Source organism: Callorhinus ursinus, unplaced genomic scaffold (assembly GCF_003265705.2).
Source record: "Callorhinus ursinus isolate GAN/ISIS: 27379988/994484 unplaced genomic scaffold, GSC_fseal_2.0 scaffold28, whole genome shotgun sequence".
Taxonomy (NCBI): Eukaryota; Metazoa; Chordata; class Mammalia; order Carnivora; family Otariidae; genus Callorhinus; species Callorhinus ursinus.
This window is the reverse complement of record NW_027397090.1, coordinates 11417570-11436715: the sequence shown is the minus strand read 5'-3', so window position 1 is coordinate 11436715 and position 19146 is coordinate 11417570. Positions and strand designations below refer to the sequence as shown.

The window sequence follows — 19146 nt, the reverse complement described above, 5'->3', positions numbered from 1 at the left end:
CGCCTGTTTTCTGGGCACCCAACAAATGTTCCCAGGATGTCCCCCTTCCTATCACCTCCCATCAACCTAGCCACAGGGCAACCTGGGGACCTTGGACGATGAGTCCCTTAAAGAGCGGACCCCATGATACATGACTGCTCCCACTGCATACCTCCTTCTCTGGTCCAATTTCCTTCTGTAAATTTTAAATGTTCTTAGGCTCTTAGAAGCCTGCTAGCTAACGGCCACAGCCTGGACCAGGGGCTCAGAATCCCCGCCCCTTCTTCCTGGTCCCTGTCACCTCTCCAGTCACTCTATTAACTTCAACCACAACCATGTACCTGGCTAAGAAATGCCTTGCTTCTCAAAACATCTGTGCAACTACTCTTGCTTTTCCCATCAAGAGCATTGATATTTCACAGGAAGACATCACCTCACACCTGTTAGAATGGCTATTATCAAAAAGAGAAGAGAAACTAAATGCCCGCAAGAATGAGGAGAAGAGGGAGCCCTTGAGGGGTGCCTGGCTGGCTCAGTCGGTGAAGCGTCTGCCTTCGGCTCAGGTCATGATCTCGGGGTCCCGGGATCGAGCCCCACGTCAGGCTCCCTCTCCCTCTGCCCCTCCCCCTGCTTGTGCTTGCACTCTCTCTCCCTCAAATAAATAAGATCTTTTGAAAAAACAAAACTACATTTTTAAAAAAGAGAGCCCTTGGGCAATATTGGTGAGAATGTAAACTGGTGCAGCCTCTATGGAAAACAGTATGGAAGCTCCTCAAAAAACTAGAAACAGAAATACTCTATGATCCAACAATGCCACTTGTGGGTATATTTCTGAAGAAAAAGGAATCAATATCTCAAAGAGGTATCTCTGCCCTATGTTGGCTGGAGCATTATTCACAATAGCCAAGACATGGAAACAACTTAAGTGTCCATCAACAGACCAAGAGAGAAAGCAAATGTCACATACTAAGTGAAATAAATAAGCCAGTCACAAAAAGACAAGTACTGTGTGATCTCACTTCTACATGGAATCTAAAAAAGCCAAATGCACAGAAACAGACTGGAATCACGCTTGCCAGGGGATTGGTTGGGTGGGGGGGGGTGGGAGAAATGGGGAAATGTGGGTCAAAGGACACAAACTTACAGTCGTAAGATATTCTGGATATCCAATGTACTGCCTGGTGGTTACATCTAACAATACTACACCGGATGCTTGAAAGTTACTAAGAGAACAGGTGGTAAATGTTCTCACCACACACACACACACACACACACACACACACACACACACACACACACGTAATTATGTGAGGTGATGGATGTGTTAACTAACCTTACGGTGGAAATCATTTTGCAATATATACACCTATCAAATCGTCACCTCCTACATCTTAAACTTACACAATATTCTATGTCGATTATATCTCAGTAAAATTAGGAGGGGGGAAGGGAATTATTGATGTGTCTTAAAACTCAAAGCTCCAGCCCCAGAGCAAAAACTACTTCCAGGTGTCACTAGTAAACTTGGAATCACGCACACCTTAAGGGTCAGCAGCACTGAAAAATCTCGGGAGCTTTAAATGGCATTCCCCTTGAGGGTAAGGGGAGCACATTTATACTAAGATCAGGTGCTCTGCCAATCAAAGGTTTCCCAAAAACAGGCACTTCTGATCTCAAATGTGTACTCGATTCAAACGTTAACATTGCCTCTAAAGTTACGTGAACTACGTCGAGGGCCGGAGTGGAGGACGTAGGGATTTAAACCTCTCCCTCGGCTCCTTTACTGGGCATAGGTCTAAGACGAAAACCCAAGGACGTGATGTGCTCCAGTCTTAGTGAGTTTAAGAGTCACCTGCCGAGGACGATAAAAACGGAGGTGTTGAGGCTCTCCGAGATTCTGAGCTCAGCAAGCAGGGCTCAGGAATCCAAACTAGAAAGGGAAGCGTTGGGGTGCGCGGATCACACCTGGAGACAAACCGCTGTAGAACATGACTGACCCACCCCCACTCACATAGTAGATGAACAAAGCATTTAAGACGAGCAATTGGCAGGTCCTCACTAGAAGGGGAGAGAGGCGCCCCGGTTTCACATGGATTAACTTTCCATAAGGCTGGCTTGCCCCAGCTGCAAGTGACCCGCCAAGCACCCTGTTACTTGTCTGTGTGACAGATGGGATTTAGCCAGAAGGAGTTGGCTGATTTCTTCTCTTTTATGTGAGTATCTGAGGGCCCGTGGGCTACACGTCAAAGCAGGATGGTCTTTGAGAGCTGACCTCAAATCTAAGAGAGGGCTCAGACCATAGGACAGCAGAGGAAGCAAAACTGACTGCTGGACAAAGGATATAGGATCTGAACCAATTTCTCCCATCTGACCCCAGACCACACTTACCACCCCCCCTTGAAATAAATATATCCTGCTTCAGAAGATTACATTGAGGATCAAACATACCCGCACTAGCCTAGGAGTTCGCTGCCTTACAGATAAGTCCATGTTGCTGGCCGTTGTCACAAGGAGTCCATGAGTTTGGTGATCTGTGGGCGGGGGTGGGGGGGGATCATGCTGTAAAGACACTGCATCTTAGGGCGAGTGTTGCTCAATCCGGGTCGTTCAGCCTGAAGTAGTAACAGCTAAAGACAGATTTTGTAGCACCACGGGCTCACAGGGGATCTGTTACCACTGTTGCTTGTTAAATGATTGCAGATAAGCTTCTGAGACAAACATACCTTGGGAAATACGTTTGTCCTAGGTAGGCCCAGACATTAGCCCATCACCACCACATAAGATGTCCCAGACATGGGTCTTTAGAAACAGGGGTCCAATTATTTTCTTCTACACTCCCTCGCTTTCTTCCCTGACATATATGCTAATGTCAAAATACAAGCCTAACAACAATAGTATTTACTTTTAAACTCCCTGGTAGGGACCTATGTGCATGAAATACGTATTAGTCCAAATAATATAAAGAATTTTTCCCCATCAAAGATTCTCATTCCCAAAGTGTCCTATAGAAATAAAGATGAGATTTTTAAGTGGTTTTTTTTTTCTTTATCCCCCTGGGACCCATCCCAAGCGTGGTTGGCAGCTGATAGGAGCTCCTGTCCCTCAGCTGAGGGAGTATCTCAGGCCAAGGGGATTTGCCCTTCTCCCTTCCAGACTGAAGAGCCCTTCCAGACTTATTCTCAAATTGGGAGCTCTTTCTGCATCCTCGTCATGCAGAGGCTTTTATTTATTTGCTTACTTACTTCCCCTCTCACTTTGTAAGTTTATTGTCTGACTTAAGCGGTCATCTTTGCTTTCAAGCGCTTTGAAGAATGGACACAACAAGAGAAGTGGTTAGTGTGGGCACCACTGAATATTATTATTTGCAAACTCTCTTTTTAAAATATCTGAGCAAGAATGCAAAAGCTAGTGAGCTTAATTAAAAGCAATCATAGCTCTCATATATCAAGGGCTTTCTCTATGTCAGGTACAGTGCTAAGTACTTTACTTACTCCTCACGTTGTAAATTGTTTCGTTTTTACTTTATTCTTTAATGGGACTCTCCATTATCATCCCTGCTTATCTTGGACTCGTGGACAGGTGACTTGGATAATAGCAGACAAAAAGCATTCTCTTACACATAGGCACTCACTACATATCTGCTGAAGAATTAAATGAATGAGTGGAGGGACTGAACTGAGCTCTATTCTTAAACAATAAATTCCCAGTGTTTCTGAATGAAGCCCCCAAACTTTGCCATTCATTTTTCTCAAGGAATGTCGCGTTCCACAGATCCCTTGATTCCTCACCCCTGCGCTAGGAAGTAGCTTTCACATGGAGCTTCTCTCTTTAGGGATCCTCTTTCCACAAGTAGAAATGACATGAACGAAGATGGTCTCCTTAGTTTATTTTTTTTTTCTAGAGTCCTCAGCATGCTACATTAACCTGACAAAGCTTAATCTTGTGTTCATTTCACAATACATTTCATGCAGTTCACAGCTGTGATGGGATTTACATTGACATCACGCATGTTTCAATTCAGCCCTGTGAGAAGAAGAATTCTTAATGGAGTTTGTCTCTGAAAACTGTCCAAGCTTAAAAAGCATGTGAGTGGTTCACTCTATTCCTAAGTGCAGTCTCTCTCTAAGATGCAAGAAGGATTTTTAGCATAAGAATGTAAGGTCCCTGTTTATAGTCCATTTGCAACCGAACCACTTGCTTTAGTTTTTACATATCCTGAGGAATCCTCTTTTGGGAAACCGCATTCAAGTATTACTATTTTCTCGGACATTCCGGGTTGAGTCTGGGAGCAAAGCTGACCCTCAGCTTTCCATCCCCAAATAAATCTGGCGGCAGACCCGGCTTTCCCAAGACTATTCTTAGCATTAGACTCTCCTTTACAACAAACATTCAGCACTAAAGCCACAGAGCAGAGCTATTTGGCATTTTCCAATGAAGTGCAAGAAATTAAATAAGTTATGTTTTTTATTGCTAAGGTATAGAATCAAGCACAGTCACTTTGTCAAACAGAAGTAAAGGGTATACACAGGATGTGGCCCCCCTCCTGGGGGTGGGGTGCCCCCGGGGTTTCAAATGCACAGAAAACGTCACCTGGTCACACCACCCAGCAGGGAGCAACTTTAAGAGGAGGTGTTGAGTATTCTAGAGTCTGAGGAGTCGGACCTCTCGTCATAGTCCTCCTCGGTGTAAATGGACTGCTTCGCCACCATAGGACAGCCATCGTCGGGGATGGAGATGCGGGGGTCCTCGGGGGCGCGCGCGGGGAGGACAGGCGAGCTTCGGAAGACGCTGGCCGAGTTAGAGGGGAAGGGGCCCACGTACTGGGACCTCAGCTGGTACTGCTGCTGCAGGGTCATGGTGTTCCACAGGGTGACGTCGCTGGGCAAAAAGGGGCTCGACTGGTTCCTCGCCAAAGTATTCCTCAGCATCAGCGGGTACCGGGGCGGCTGGGGGAAAGGATGCTGCAGGGGCACGGCCAAGGGGTTGGGGACAACGTTACTAGAGTCGGCAGAAAACCTCAGCGTGTCCGGGACCCTGAAGGCCGAGCCCACGGACCACTTGGAGGAGGAGAGGGGGTAGGAGCTCAGGCTGTGTTCAAAGATGTGCCCGTTGGGGGGCAGCACCAGCCCCTCGGGCTCGGCCGCAGTTCGGTCGGCCGCCGCGGACCCCGAGGAGCGGCTAGACAGCAGGACCTCCACGGCGCTCACCAGGTCCCCGCCGCAGCCCTTCAGGATGAGCTCCAGCACCGTGGGCTTCTGGTTGGGGAATATTTTTTTCAACACTTCCAGGGGCGGCCTGTTGGCTTTCAAGCTGAAGGGCAGGGACACCGTCCCCGAGGGGCCCTCGATCAGCAGGTGGTTCTGCTCCGCGTGGTACTTGGGGCTGTCGGGGCGGCTCTCCGGGTTGCCTCCGTTTTTCTGGACCGCGTAGCCCCCTTCGTCCACCGACACCATCTCGGGGCTCTCGGGGGTGAAGCAGCCCTTACTTTTGGCCACATCCGGGGAGCTCCTCTGGTCGGCGTCTTTGTCGCTGAAGGTCTCCGTGTTGTCGGCCGAACCGCTGTCCCCCAGCCGTTCTTCCGTCAAATCTGAAAAGCAGAGACAGCTGCGTTAATCCTTTCCTGGTGTGCATAAAGAGGAACAGATGTGCTCGGGCGAGAGCCCCACACAGGCGACGAGGAAGGGGGAATGCGACTGGGTGGGTGCCAACACACTGGAGGCCTTTATCTTTCTTTCTCTCTCTCTTAAGTCATCGCTGCACCCAACGTGAGCCTCGAACTCATGACCCTGAGATCAAGAGTCGCGCGCTCTAGGACTGAGCCCGCCAGGCAGCCCCCACCCCCCCCCCGCCCCCCGCCGAAAGCCTTTTAAGAAGAATCCAAACCACCTCACTGGCGAATGTGGGGTTAAAAAAAAAAAAAGACTAAACAAAAATCTAGAAACCGGAGTGATTTCTCAGGCTGATGTGCGCAGAGAAGCTTGCCTTGAACACAGAACAGGGATATGATCCCTATAACCATAAATGATGTAGCTGTCATAACAGTGACGATCTAAATAGGGGCCTTCTGTAGGTCTAGGAATAAACGCAGTGCAGAAAAGAACGGGAAAATGAGCTTGGGTTTGTCTTCTGGCTCCTCTTCTGCAAATGAGGTGGCTGGTGTCACCTAGGGACACCACCAGCTGGCTCACGACCCATATATCCATAGAAGGGGACTTTTATATTTTAAATCCATTTCCCATATGCAGATTTTGCGTTACATATGTCTTGTGAACTAGTCCCGTGTTTCCTCAGGTTACCATGTACAATCATCAATGGGATTACCAGAAAGAAGCCTCTCTGCATCGACATCTTTCTTCCGAAGCCACTCCAGGGAGCGACAGACTCCACTCAGGTCGCCTGCAACTTGCACGAGAGGGGCAAGTAGAACGAGCTGTGACTTCTGGATGGTGGGGCAGGTCGCAGGACAGGAAGGAAATGGCTGGAGAGATGTGTCAAACTGCACAGGGGGCATGACCTGTCCATGAAACAAGGCGCCCATAACGCCAGGACCGTGGGTGTAAAGAGGTGAAACTGTTTCATGAACTGTTTTATTAGTAAGGTTCATGGAAAGGATTTAAAGATACCTTCTTGAATTATACCAAAAGGAAAGAAAAAGTTTCCCAAATAAAGCAGAGATTTGCTGTGAACCAAAGCAGCTACAAATTTAACATTTTGACCTAAGACATTAGCCCCCAAAGGGCTAGTATTACAGCGCTAAGCACGCAGAAGGGAGTAGACTGGATTTCCTTGCAGTGGGAAATACCAACAGACCTTTATAAAAGAACATATTCTTTATTCGCATGCTATATGCAGGTAGGTTTTTATCCTTTTGAAAACACTGACTGGCTGTCTCTCCTCAAAGCCAATGTAACTGATCTAAAAATGGAAGTTATTAATGACCCAGTTGCCAGGGTGTAAACAATTGGTCAGCCTATGTTTTCTGCTGCTCAGCCTGAATAGCTTCATTGTCGCCTTCTCTGTGGGCACACCTGATTAAATTTAGAAAACCAGCCAGTGAAATTTCATCACAGCACCTTCAAAAATCTTCCTCCTCCAATTTGTTGTTGTTTACTTTAAAAGCCTTAAACAAAGGCCCATTTAGGAACATTTTTCTAATGTGGGATTTATCTTCAATATACTGGAAAAACAAAACGTTGATTCTTCACAAAGCAATACGTATGTGCCAAGCAAAGATAAATGCATTTTAAAATAGGTTTAAACGCTTTATCAATGCAACTGGCAGTTGTAAGTCTGATACAAATTCACACTTATCCCAAATGTGCATTTTAAGTAAACTACTGCAAGGTTTCTATGTGGGGATCATCTGCAGCCGGCAATATTAAGCCAACTTGGCTTTCTAGAACACCTCTGGGACGTGCAGAAGACCTATTTTTGTAAGAGACATTTGACATCTTCCCTCCTGCAACTCCTCAGGACAAGGGACCCAGAGGTTATCTCCTGAGTGAACCTGGTATTTGTTCTTAATCCAAAAGAGAAAAACAACAACAGAAAAGCTTCTACAGATCCACATTCTAATAAGCTAGACGTATCTACATTTTCCTGACTCATGACCCCATGCGTACCTCTTGGCAGTTAACTCTGTTATTAAACACTTGAAAATGAGTGTACAGGGACGGTGCGTTCACCCATCACTGACCTCAACACACAATTGGACTTCTGACCCCGCTCAGTGGAGCTTGGAGAAACAAGTCAAAGACACGGCCCAGGTAAATATAAAATAAAATTATGCTTTAAATACTGTGTACCTCTAAACAGGGTTTTTAGATTTAACTTCAGCTTTCCTTACCTATTCTTATCAGTGTCAAGTATTTGTATCCCTGTACTATGCAAGATATTGAAGGAAACAGATAAAAAGGAGGTGAAAAATACCAGGAAGTTTAAGACTGGTCCTAAACTTGTGGGATTTATTATCTCATTGGGCAGATAAGATGGATGTGCACGGAGAAAAGGAAAACAGAGCCAGAAAGAACTTGCTTCCTATCCAACAGGATACATACTGTACACAAAGGTTCATAGGCACATCATCTCCAACAGCCTAAAGGTGGGAGCAACTCAGGTGTCCATGGATAAAGAAAATGTACATACATACAGTGGAATAATTAATCTCAAAATGGCCTGAAATTCTGACACATGCTATGATGGGGACGAACCCTGAAAATATGCTAAGTGAAATAAGTCAGCCACAAAAGGACAAATATTCTATGACTGCACTTAGATGAGGTACGTAGACTAGACAAATTCACAGAGACAGAAAGTGGAATGATCCTTAGGGGCTGGGGTGGGGGCAGGGGAGAGGGACTGAGACTTAGTGAGTCACAGGTGTAGGGCTTTCAGATGATGAAAAAGCTCTGGAAATGGACAATAGGGGTGGTAGTACAACATTGTGAATATACTTAATGCCACTACATTGTACCCCTAAAAATGGTTAAAATAGTAAATTTTATAGTATATATATTTTACCACAATTAAAAAAAAGAGAGATAGAAAGAAATATGACACACAGTATCAAAGCAGTGTAAGAGATGGTGAGATTTTTTTTTTTTGAAAGGAAGAGAAACAATTGGTTCTTCTAGGAAATAAAAGGTACAACTAGGAAGCTCAGAACTTAGCTGTTTTTTAAATGAGTGAACCTAAAGATGGCTTCCTATTTTAAAAGATAATTCTTCTCAGGGTGTCTGGCTGGCTCAGTCCATGGAGCATGTGACACTTGATCTCCAGGTAGTGAGTTCAAGCCCCACATTAAGGGTAGAGTTTACTTTAAAAAAATAAAATAAAATAAAAAAAAAGATAATTCTCCCCACCCTGGACGAGCTGCAAACACTGAAAACATTTGTGGAAAATGTGTGGAGGTCTATCACCAAATTCACTCTTCCACAGAACACTCCAGAAGAAAGTGATTCAAAGAGCAGAGGTTCAGCCAGAGAATGATGTTCTGGCAAATCTGACACATCTACCATTATGAAAATGTAGTATTATTTTTTTTTTTCAAAATGGCAAAGGATATACTATCCCAACCCACTGGATCCTGGATGTCAGGACTCCAAATCTGACAATACGAAATTCCACCTTGGTACCTATGTGTCTGTTCTGCAGACGAGGCCACAGCAGAATCTTATATGGAGGCCAGCCTTGTTCACCAGCTGGGAACCCCCAGCCTGCAAAAACCCCTGCCTGTCTGATTTTCTTGTGTTCCCCGTTGCCCCTGCCACGGTGGCATGCCCAGAGCAGCACGTGTTTCTGGTTACTTCTCAGGGAGTGGTGGTGGTGGATGGTGCTGACTCATCCATACTCTCTTCTCAGGTTTCGGGGTAATCGGCCTCTCCAGCTTGGTGTCCAGGCTATGGCCACATGGTAAAGAGGCTAAGCGGTGTCCCAGGAATCAAATCTACAGATTCAGGGCATTCCAAGCAACTGGGCTCGGTACTGGGAAGACAGAAGACCTTGAAGGAACCGAGGAGTAGGGCACAGCCAAGGCTTTTGTGCACCTGAGCAGCCCATGAAGTCTCGCCCCAGACTGTCCGGTGAGCAGAATCCCTCTCCACAGCCCAGGCTGTTGGGGTTGCAAACCTGGACAAGGGAAGACTAACCTCTCACCTTGTGCCAAGAATCCTTCATCACCATCTTAATTTCTGAAGGGCAGAGTGTGGAGCCTGTGCGATTTTGTGGCACGCTCTACCTTGGTTGTACTGTTGTACCTAAACTAGATGTACTGTACATTATTCTATAAATACAGACTTTCACAAGTAATTATAGGGGGTGGGTTTCGAGCCCAGTGATAACGTGTAATTTAATAACAGGCGTTGCTTTACATCTCTAGGTTTTTTTTTTTCCTAAATGAACTTTATAAAATGTTCATGTTGGTTTAAAACACAAAGGCCTTTCTGGATACAGAAATGTGACGCTGCCAACCAACAGAATGAAAAGGGAAATAGTCCCCGAAACACTTTACCCTCTTTCTTCTGGAAACTGACACCCTAATTCCTAGAACACAGGGAGTAAGAATATACTCCAGTTGATAACATTTTTACCCCCTAGCATATGGGTGCAGAAAGCCAGACCTACTAGTCAAAAAGTAGAAAGAAATCAGTTGCATCTGAGATTCCAAATCACCTATTGAAAGTGATCCAATCTGCTGTTTCTAATGCTTAAGCATTCAGCTATTTGAAAAATCTTACTACTCACTCTTCAAGTTCATATTTTTCATGATAGAGAAATATTCCTAGCCACCCGTGAACTAAACCCTTCGCTCAGGTCAAAGTATGTAAAAGAAGTAGATATTCGATTAAGAAGGAAATTTTTTCTATCAACAATAATGCTACCAACTTCAAAAAACACATAAGCCTGAAGACAGCTACAAGACTTCTTTTTCCCTTTGGCTACAGACTAGGGAGAGGAACTGAACACTAACACAATCTAAAACTAGTTTGCAAAATCCTTCCTCCTTTAGAAGACTTTTTTTTATATGAAAATGTAGTTCTATATTAAAAAAAAAACCCTAGGTATTCATTTCAAATATTTTGGGGAAGCCTACCACATACGTGAAATAAACATACACATAAAAATGGAGAATCTTTCAGACTTAAATGTGGTGGGTTTTATCCATTCAATCCAATTATATCTACAAAAACAAAATATTATCTTGAATGAAAACACAAAAACATTGGCATAGAGAGGAATGTTTCCTAGTACAAAAGTCACTGGACTTTTTTTTTCCCCTTTTGAAATCATGTCACACATTTTGGAACATGGATTGTATGTCCTCTTCTGTTGACTTGAGCTTTGGGGGACACACCTCTAACTGTTCCCTGATGGGTCCTTTTCCAAACACACAAATCTTATGGCAACAACAGGAAGGAGCCCAGGCAGGACTGGGCTTCTAGAAGATACCAATGCCCTGTCAGAATGCTAACAGGAGACACACTTTTTTACATTTTCTGTTATCTTTATTTCACACTAGAAGTGCTGAATCATTAAAACAAACAAACAAAACAAAAACAAAAACAAAAACAAAAACAAAACCCTAAGTGGCTGAAAACCTAAAGTACAGCAGGGAATGAATATCAGTGGAAAATCTTTCCTTTTCTTCCTGGGTTGGGGGATGGGGGGACTTGTGAAAAGTACAAGTTGTCATGCTTTGCTTTTTAAAAAATCATTAACAACACAGGATGGTTCCTTGGGATCGATATTTGGGGGGAACATTGGTATAGAAATGTCAGAACTTAAGGAAATAAGGCTTGCAACTGTGGACTTTGTATGTCTTGCAAACATTTAGTTTTGACCCCTTCACTGCCTCAGGAACAATTTTCAAGAAGCAGGAGGAAAATGGCCTATAAATCTCCACGTTTATTCGGAACAGATAAAAATGCAGCTGGCTATTCATTCATCCATTTAACAAAAATCCTTACGTCTCTTACTACGTGCCCAGGCACTGTATTAGGTGAGATTATACAGAGGTGATCGAAACATTGCCTCTTGGCCACTGAGAGGCTTCCAGTTTAACTCTTCTGTAAAATGTCCACGTTATCTGCGTGGTTGGTCAAATTTTACACTGAAACACAGCCAGTAACTCAAAGGCCAGCCTCTGGGCAGACTATGGTGTATTCATAGCATTCATACTGCTGTAAACATCCCCATGCGGAGACACGGGTGCAACAAACATTCATAGTGAACTAATAAAAGTAATAAACAGTGAGGGGGGAACCAGAAGACCAATCCCAGCTTCGTAAAATGTACAACTGCCTAGTCAGTGCGATAAAAAAAAAAAGAGAGAGAGATTAGAGATTCAGTAAAGAACTGACCCATTCCAAATGTTCTGTTTCCCATAATAATGTTAAGTAGTTGATTGTGCTCATTTTTTAAATAGCTGTTTAATTATAAAATAAAATGGAAACAGCCCACAGAGGTTTTCCTTTCCCCTTAGTTTCTTTGGAGAAGTCTGCAGGGCCCAGACGAGAGGATGACTCCCTAAAGCCTGTGGGACCCTGGAGAGTGACAGGGTGAAGGACCTGGGATGGCCAGTTGTTCACTACTCAGGCCCTGATCTCTGCCGTGAGCACCCACGTGTACCCCAGTTCGAGGCCCACTTTGCCGGGAGGGCCACATGGGACGAGACCTGGAAATCCAGAGACCCAAGGAGCCAGACCAGGTTAAAAAGCCAAAGAAAGGAGGAAAACAAAAAGGGGAGGAAAAAGGAACCGGAGGGACAGGGGAGGCAGGCGGGCAGGCAAATAGATTCAGAGCTCCATTCTCCACCCCTGTCAGAAAGAAGTGCAACATTTCCAGAAAGGGGCTCCAAGTCCTCCGGGGACGTTGATTTATGAAGATTTACTCACTTGCTCTCTGTAAAGCTGTTAGCAGAAAGTGCTGACTGCCTGCAGCAAAGAATTTCTCATCAATGCTCTGTGATTGTATTTTGCAAACAAAACGCCTGTTGCTTGGTAACATTTCACTTGAGCCTGACCTTCCCCGAAAGTTATTGCAATCAGATTCGATTTACACTGTCCTCCGGTGATTACTGTAATCTTTTAAACCCGGGAATTCATCCATCAGGGAAAAGAAAAGTTGGTCGTGTAAGTCGAGAGCCCGGCTGTCCGCCAGATTTATAACCTAGAGGAGTGAGATGGCGTGGGGGGGGGGGGGGGATTCGTTCCCGGAGGGCAGTGGACCTGCGGTTCCCAGACGCGGAAAACGCGCTCGTCTTTCCTGCCAGCCCTGTCCTGGGCGCCGCAAGAGGGACATGAGGGGCCCCACGGAGAGAGAGAAGCCGGCGGACGCGCCGGAGCCACCCCCTCCCCGAGGGGCGCCCTGCGCGGAGGGCGCTGCCTGGGTTTAGGGTTGCCGGACAAAAACGGCAGGACGCCCAGTTAAATCTGAACTTCAGATGAATAATGAAAAAGTGTTTCAGTCGAAGTATGCCCCGGGCAATCGTTGACATCCTATTTTTTGTATGTTTGTTTGCCTATTTGCACTTTTTTTGTTGCTGCTGAATCTGGCAACCCACCGAAGCTGCGGAGGCAGCAGGGAGGGAGCGGGAAGGGCGTGGAGGGGCCGCCGGCTTCTCGCCCCTGCAGCGCGCAGCTCCCGGGCCCTGCCCTCGCGGCCGTCGGGTGAGCCAGCAGGGAGCCTGCGGCCCCCGAGGCGGCCCGGGAAGCCGGGGCGGGCCTGGGAGCGGGCCCGAGCCGCCGCCTGCAGCCTCCCCGGGACCGGAACCGGGTGCTAGGGGCCAGCGGCCCAGTGCAGCCGCCCCGCCGCGGCGCGCGCCTTTCCTAGGGTTCCTGCTCCGCTCCCCTGGAAGAGGAAAGCCCCGGCGTAGGTGCCTCTGGGGGGGGGGTTCCCCCCTCCGGGACGTTGCCCCGGGCCACCGTCTGCACCTGCTGCGCTCACCGGCAGCTGTGCGTCCTGCGTCCCACCCCCTGCGCCAGCCCAGGCGAAAGGTTTGCAAGAGGCCACGAGTACGGGACCAGTTGAACCTCTGCATTTGGTCGGTTTTTGTGTTTCAAAGGGCTACTATGAGTCAGGTTCCTCGCCCCAAATCAAGCCGTCTTAAATAACCAGATCGCCCCCGTTTTTGTTTTGTTTTCTTTTTTTAATTCATAACTACACTTCATGAGTGACTTTGAAGTCTTTCTGGCTTTTTCGTTTGCTTCTAGTCTGTAATCACTAGGGTTTCCCATTCTGGCCGGGGACCGGTGATCAGGTAACAATCATTACACTTGCAGGTGCGTCTATCTCTTCTTTAAAAAAAAAAAAAAAATTAAAGTACAGTTAAATATTAGGAAGCAGACGGGACAGGACTCAATCAAGCTGGAGCAAAAAAGCACAGAGCTGGCATTAAGCTGCTAAGAGGTGCCGAGCAGGAGATAAAACTAAATAAAGACAGTTTTCTACAATCTCCTTACTTCTCTCCTTGTAGGTCTCTTGTTTGCTCCTCTTCAGGAGAAACACACAGAAAAGGAGCTCCTACTTTCCTACCTGATCCTGGCCTTCTGTTCCTAACCAAATATGCTGTTTTTTATTTCTTTTTCCTTCCTTTTCCTTTAAGAACATTTTAAAGAACTTGTGTACCATTTACTTTGTAGACAAATGTAGGAAGAATCTATAACCAGGGGTCTTTCCTTGCACAGCCCCAGGGTACCCAGGACACGCTCCTGGGGAGGGGGAGAAGCTGGCGGTGAGGGAAGGGATGAGGACACAAGAATGTAACTTTAGCTCCTCACCTTGGTCGTGACCCTTAACTTTCCTCAGCTCTTGAGCCCACGTCCGGAAAGGCTGGCTTGGCTGGTTGAAGCTGCTGACTCAGATACACTAAGAGCTGAAAAAAGTCCACACTTCCCATGATATTTTCATGGGGGGAGGGGAGAGGGTGAAGACGATGAGGAGGGAATTTAGGAGAATAGGTGAGTCAGTGGTATAAAGAAGCTTAAATTAGAATTGGGGGCTCAATCAAAATCTAGTAGTGTGAGGCCAGTCATAGGCGATAATCAAGGAGCAAGGGAAATTACACCCAGAAGGAAAAAAGAAGGCTCCAATCCGGAACGAGAAGTAATGGCATTAGAGTAGGAAAATTCTCCTTAAAGCCACCGCCACATTGAAAGGGATGCTCAGCGTACTCCCCTGTTAGATAAAACCACCCCCACTCCTTTAAAGAATCTGAAGCGGAATTTTGGGATAGAGATTTCTTTGAGCAACACAGCTGAAATGTGGTGTGAACGTGCCACTCCCCCAACGGGGCATTTTTCCTCCAGCGGTGCCCAAGAAATGTACCCTTCTCTAGGGCAAGCGGGTCTTCTCAAGGATTTCTGGAGAGGGAAAGACTCCTGAGTTTGTATCCAATAGCAAACAAGCATATGTCTCCATAGCTATGTACTAAAGAGGCCCTTTGCAAAAAGAACCAACGGCATTTTGGATACAGATATCACAAACAAGCACATCTCTGTAATGTGCCAGCCGACATGTAGATTCCTAATGGTCTGTGAACTTACTGTACACGTGGACCTACCATTCCAATAGAGCGTCACTTACTCCTCTAAATGCAGTGAGCTACTTGTCCAGGAGTATCTGATACGCTGCTAAATACACATAGCATGTTACATACAAATACATTACAGAACAGCTGCAAAAAGGCATAGTACACACAGCAACCGGTCTTCACACTAGACAGTTTTCTCTGACTTAAACCCCAAATGGGCTTCCTCCATATAAAGCAATGCACCTGTAGGCTCGCCTTCCTAATGGGAAATAATGATCTGTTCTTTTCCTGCCTCCTCCCACCTTTGGATTGGTGATTGGCTATTTTTTAAAAGCATGGAATTATGGGGTCGAACCGATTGAAAGAAGAGAACAAAAGTTATATAAATGAATGTGCAAAATATGCAGCCTGAGGAGCCGGAAACTGGGCTTTTGGTTCCTGATGGCTCGGGTCCCCCAAAGCCTAGTCTCCTGTTCAATTACTTGTTTTCAATTCGGAAGGCTCAGGCTATCCCCGAATAATTGGTGTGGAGTAAGAGCGAGCGCACCAGGGTTGGTTTCTCCAGTTGAATGGTCTCCCTCTTTTATTCCCCAGCCAGAAGCTGGCTACGGCAGCTCCTACCCCGCCTCCCTCCCGGCTCTCAAGACCCCTCCTCCCTTGGTTGTTTTGGTTTTGCAACTCCTTAGAAACCTTGAACTCTGGCTATCCCAAAGACTGGTTTGAAGAGCACAGGGTGTGAAAGAATCCCCTCTTGGGCAAAGACTCCAGAACCCAATGCCCTTGGGGTGCTGCTGGGCAGATGGCCACAGCTAAAAGCTACCACTGGCTTACAGGGCCGGCTCCTGTTCTGCCACTGGGGGAACCCAGACAGGGAAACTGGAAACGGAAAGGTTAAGAAAAGTTACTGGCATGGGTCAACTTCTAGAACTGAGACACAACCCTCCTAGTTACTTGTCCTAACTTAAAAGAGAAAAGCAAAAAGAATCTTCTTGAATCGTCTTTCTCCTCGCCTCCCACTCCTCTAAGGCGAATGTATAAATACAAAGAGATGAGAGGGACAAAAGATTGCCCAGGCATGGGGGGTGGGGGGGTGCTCGTTACCCCCACATACGCTTATACCCTACTTTAGATTAAATACCCACAAAAATCCATGTTCAGCAAACTGTCCACAAAACGCCCAGTCCTACTCTTCACGTAGATGTTCTCAGCGCTTCGGGCCTGCAGAGCGTAACTGAGCAACAGGACAGCAGACGGACCTGTGCCCTCCAGGCTGCCTATCAGCTCACCAGTGAGTCTGCACTTCCCCAGCTCCACACAGCAGTCCAGTGCTCCCAAAAGCATCTCTCCAGAAGCCAGGGCCAATGTATTTGAGGGGGGAGGGGTGTAGGCAGAAGCTCTATCCCAGCTCTACCTACAAGAGGGCTCTGGGCCTTCCAGGGCCTGCCCTCTCCAAATTTCGGTATAGCCCCTACTCCGCTTCCGGGGAAGATGGGCTTTTTACCTGTTGTACACTGGGCCCGGTCCAAGGGAACATCAAACACATGACCACTGAATTCCAAGAGCCTAAAATCACAGGAGCACTGGGGCTGGCAAGGACAGCAAGCCAGAGATTCCCCAGGAGGAAAGAGACTCAACTGGGGTCTGCAGGGCCGGAGGAAGGAAGCAGATGGAAGCGGGGAGGTGGGCTGTGGGAATATGCCCACCTCCAGGACTCTGGGCAGACTCTCCCTCTCTGCAGCACCGCACAGGAGGAGACGGAAGGGGAGGTGAGAGAGCCTTTTCTTCAAAGCTGCCGCTTAGTAGCAAGGGGCCCACCACCACATCCGCCCAGAACCCGGGAAGGAGCTGGGCAGAGGTGTCCTTCTCCACTGTAGGACAAGTTTTAGCTGTATTTCTTTAAACCACAGAGACCGCTGAGGGCGGCCGGAGGAACGGCCTTAAAAGATCTGAGCAGCTCCGCAAGAGCTGGGTGCGCCAGATTCGGGGTCTCCCGCTACCGTTTCAGAAAGCTTTCTGGCCCTTTTTACTAAGCTTCTAAATAGGGCTTCCTTCAACACATCGCAAGAAGCTGGAAGCCACAGTGCCTTACTAGAAAGGCTTCGGGTTCACTCCAGTTCCCTGGGCCGGAGAAGCACGCCCAGCTCAGGCTGGCCAAGCCTTGGCCTAGGCTACAGTTCCCTGGACCTACCTGTCCCAACCTCCAAAGGCAAGGCCCTCTGTGCCCGCAGCCAGAAAAGCCCGGCCGCGCAGTGGGGTGTGTGCCCGCGTGGGTTTTAACGTGGTCCTGCTTCGACCTCTTTATTTACCGGCTGGAGCGGCCGCGTTCCCCCGGGGAAGGCGTCTGGCAAGCCCGACGCCCAGTCCCGCCATTTGGCTCGCCCGAGGCACCTTGCCGGCAGGTGCCTGGGCTCCACCTGCTCCGGGTCCAGACTGAAGGCCGGCCTGCGCCCGGAGAGTAAGAACCGTCCTGGCGAGAGTTGGGCGGGAAGGCCCGAACATTACCTGCGGGCCTCCCCCGGGCAAAGCCGCCGCGGCCGCTGCGAAGGTTTCGCCCACGCGCCGCGCCCGCCTCGCGCACGGCAGACGCTCTTACCTGGCTTGGCGAGCGGCGCCGGCAACGGCCCGGGCTGGGGCTCGGCGGCCCAGCGCAGCGCGGCGGCCGCAGCCAACTCCACGGCGGGCCGCGGCGGCGGCGGCTGAGACGGCTGCGAGGACGGCGGCGGCTGCGGGGCGGCAGCGGCGGCGGCGGCGGCGGCGGCGTCCCCCGGCGGCGGGGGCCCGGGCAGGGCGCGCAGCGAGTCCGGGATGAGGCTCTCCAGGCTCTCGTTGGCCTGCTGCCGGCGCAGCGCCACCTGCGCGGCCATGACCCGCTGCCGCTCGATGATGAGGATGCACTTCTCGCAGGTGCAGTCCTTGAAGCGGCAGTAGCGCTTGTGGCCCTTGAGCCAGGACAGCACGCCGTGGTTGCGGCAGCGCGCGCACTTGGGCGTGCGCTGCAAGGGCGCCCGCGGCGGCTGCGACACCGGGCCGCCCATGTACAGGTAGGGGGAGCCGTAGCCGTTCATGTCCCGGACTCCAGGGAGAGGAGGCGGGCTGGCGGCGGCAGCGGGCCGGGGGGCGCCGGACGGCGGGGCCGGGAGGCCCGCTCCGGGGCGGCCCGCGGGCGGAGCGGTCCCTGGTCCCGCAGCCCCGGCGGCTGCGTGCGCTCCGGGATGGCGGGGGGTGCAGCCGCCGTCTTCACGGATCCCGCGGCGCCCGCAGCCTCAGCCTCCCTCGGGTGCTCGGCAATCCCCCGCGCGTCGCGCCTCCGCCGGCGGCTGCCTCGGCCGGCACGTCCTCCCTCGCCGAGGCGCTGCGGCGGCTGCGAGGAGCCGGCGAGAGCTCTGGTTAAGGTCTGAGGCAGCTCGTCTGCAGCTCCCGCGCGCGCTGGCCGGCCCCTGCACCTCCTCCGCCGCCCTCCCCCCACTCCTCCCCCCTCCCACTGCCACCCCCACCCCCGGGGTCCCGATCTCCTTGCGCTCCCCACTCTCCACCCCACTCCACGCCTTCTTCCTTCCTTCCCGCTCGCGCCCCCGGAGTCCCTGCACTTCACCTTCCTTGCCACCTGCAGCCGGGCCACTCTGGCGGGGGCGCTCACGGCCCCCTACTCCAAGCTCCCTACGCTTTGCCGGACTGCGGCGCTCGGGACGCGGCCGTGCCCTCGGGGCGGGGAAGAGGTGGACCCGCGGGGGTGAGGGTGGGGGTGCCTGTAGGCCAGTGAGGTGACCGCTCGCCAGCGCTCCCCCCCACACGCCCCCGCAGGCCTGCTCTGGCAGCACCGAGCCGGAGGCCGCTTTCATCCCCACTCTTGGCCGCAGGGAGGGCGCCGCGAGATCCGGAGCCTATCGGAGCGCCGCGGGTGCCCCCGGGACTCGGCAGGAGCCGGCAGAGTTTTAAATTGGGGCGAGCCAGGCCCTGGGGCCACTGGCGGGTGGAGTTGGGTTAGGGCAGTGGAATTGGTCCAGGAAATTTTGGTTTTCTTCATTTCCTTTTGCAGCATTTTTTCTTTTGCTGCGGTAGAATAAAATGAATGTTTATGAAAACCTACGGGCCCAAGGACGACAACCCATTCTGCAGGCTATTTCAAAAAGAACAGTCCT

At 49.4% G+C, this 19146-nt stretch overlaps 1 protein-coding gene across 1 annotated transcript; it reads right to left on the bottom strand.

The window, feature by feature from the left end:
• Window positions 1-3973: 3973 nt before the first annotated feature.
• Window positions 3974-18072, bottom strand: DMRT3 (doublesex and mab-3 related transcription factor 3). Its single transcript, XM_025891694.2, has 2 exons — window positions 17601-18072; window positions 3974-5566 (listed from the first exon to the last, which is right to left on the bottom strand). The coding sequence occupies exons 1-2, from the start codon at window positions 18070-18072 to the stop codon at window positions 4599-4601; spliced, it is 1440 nt and encodes a 479-aa protein (XP_025747479.1). The 3' UTR covers window positions 3974-4598.
• Window positions 18073-19146: the final 1074 nt, after the last annotated feature.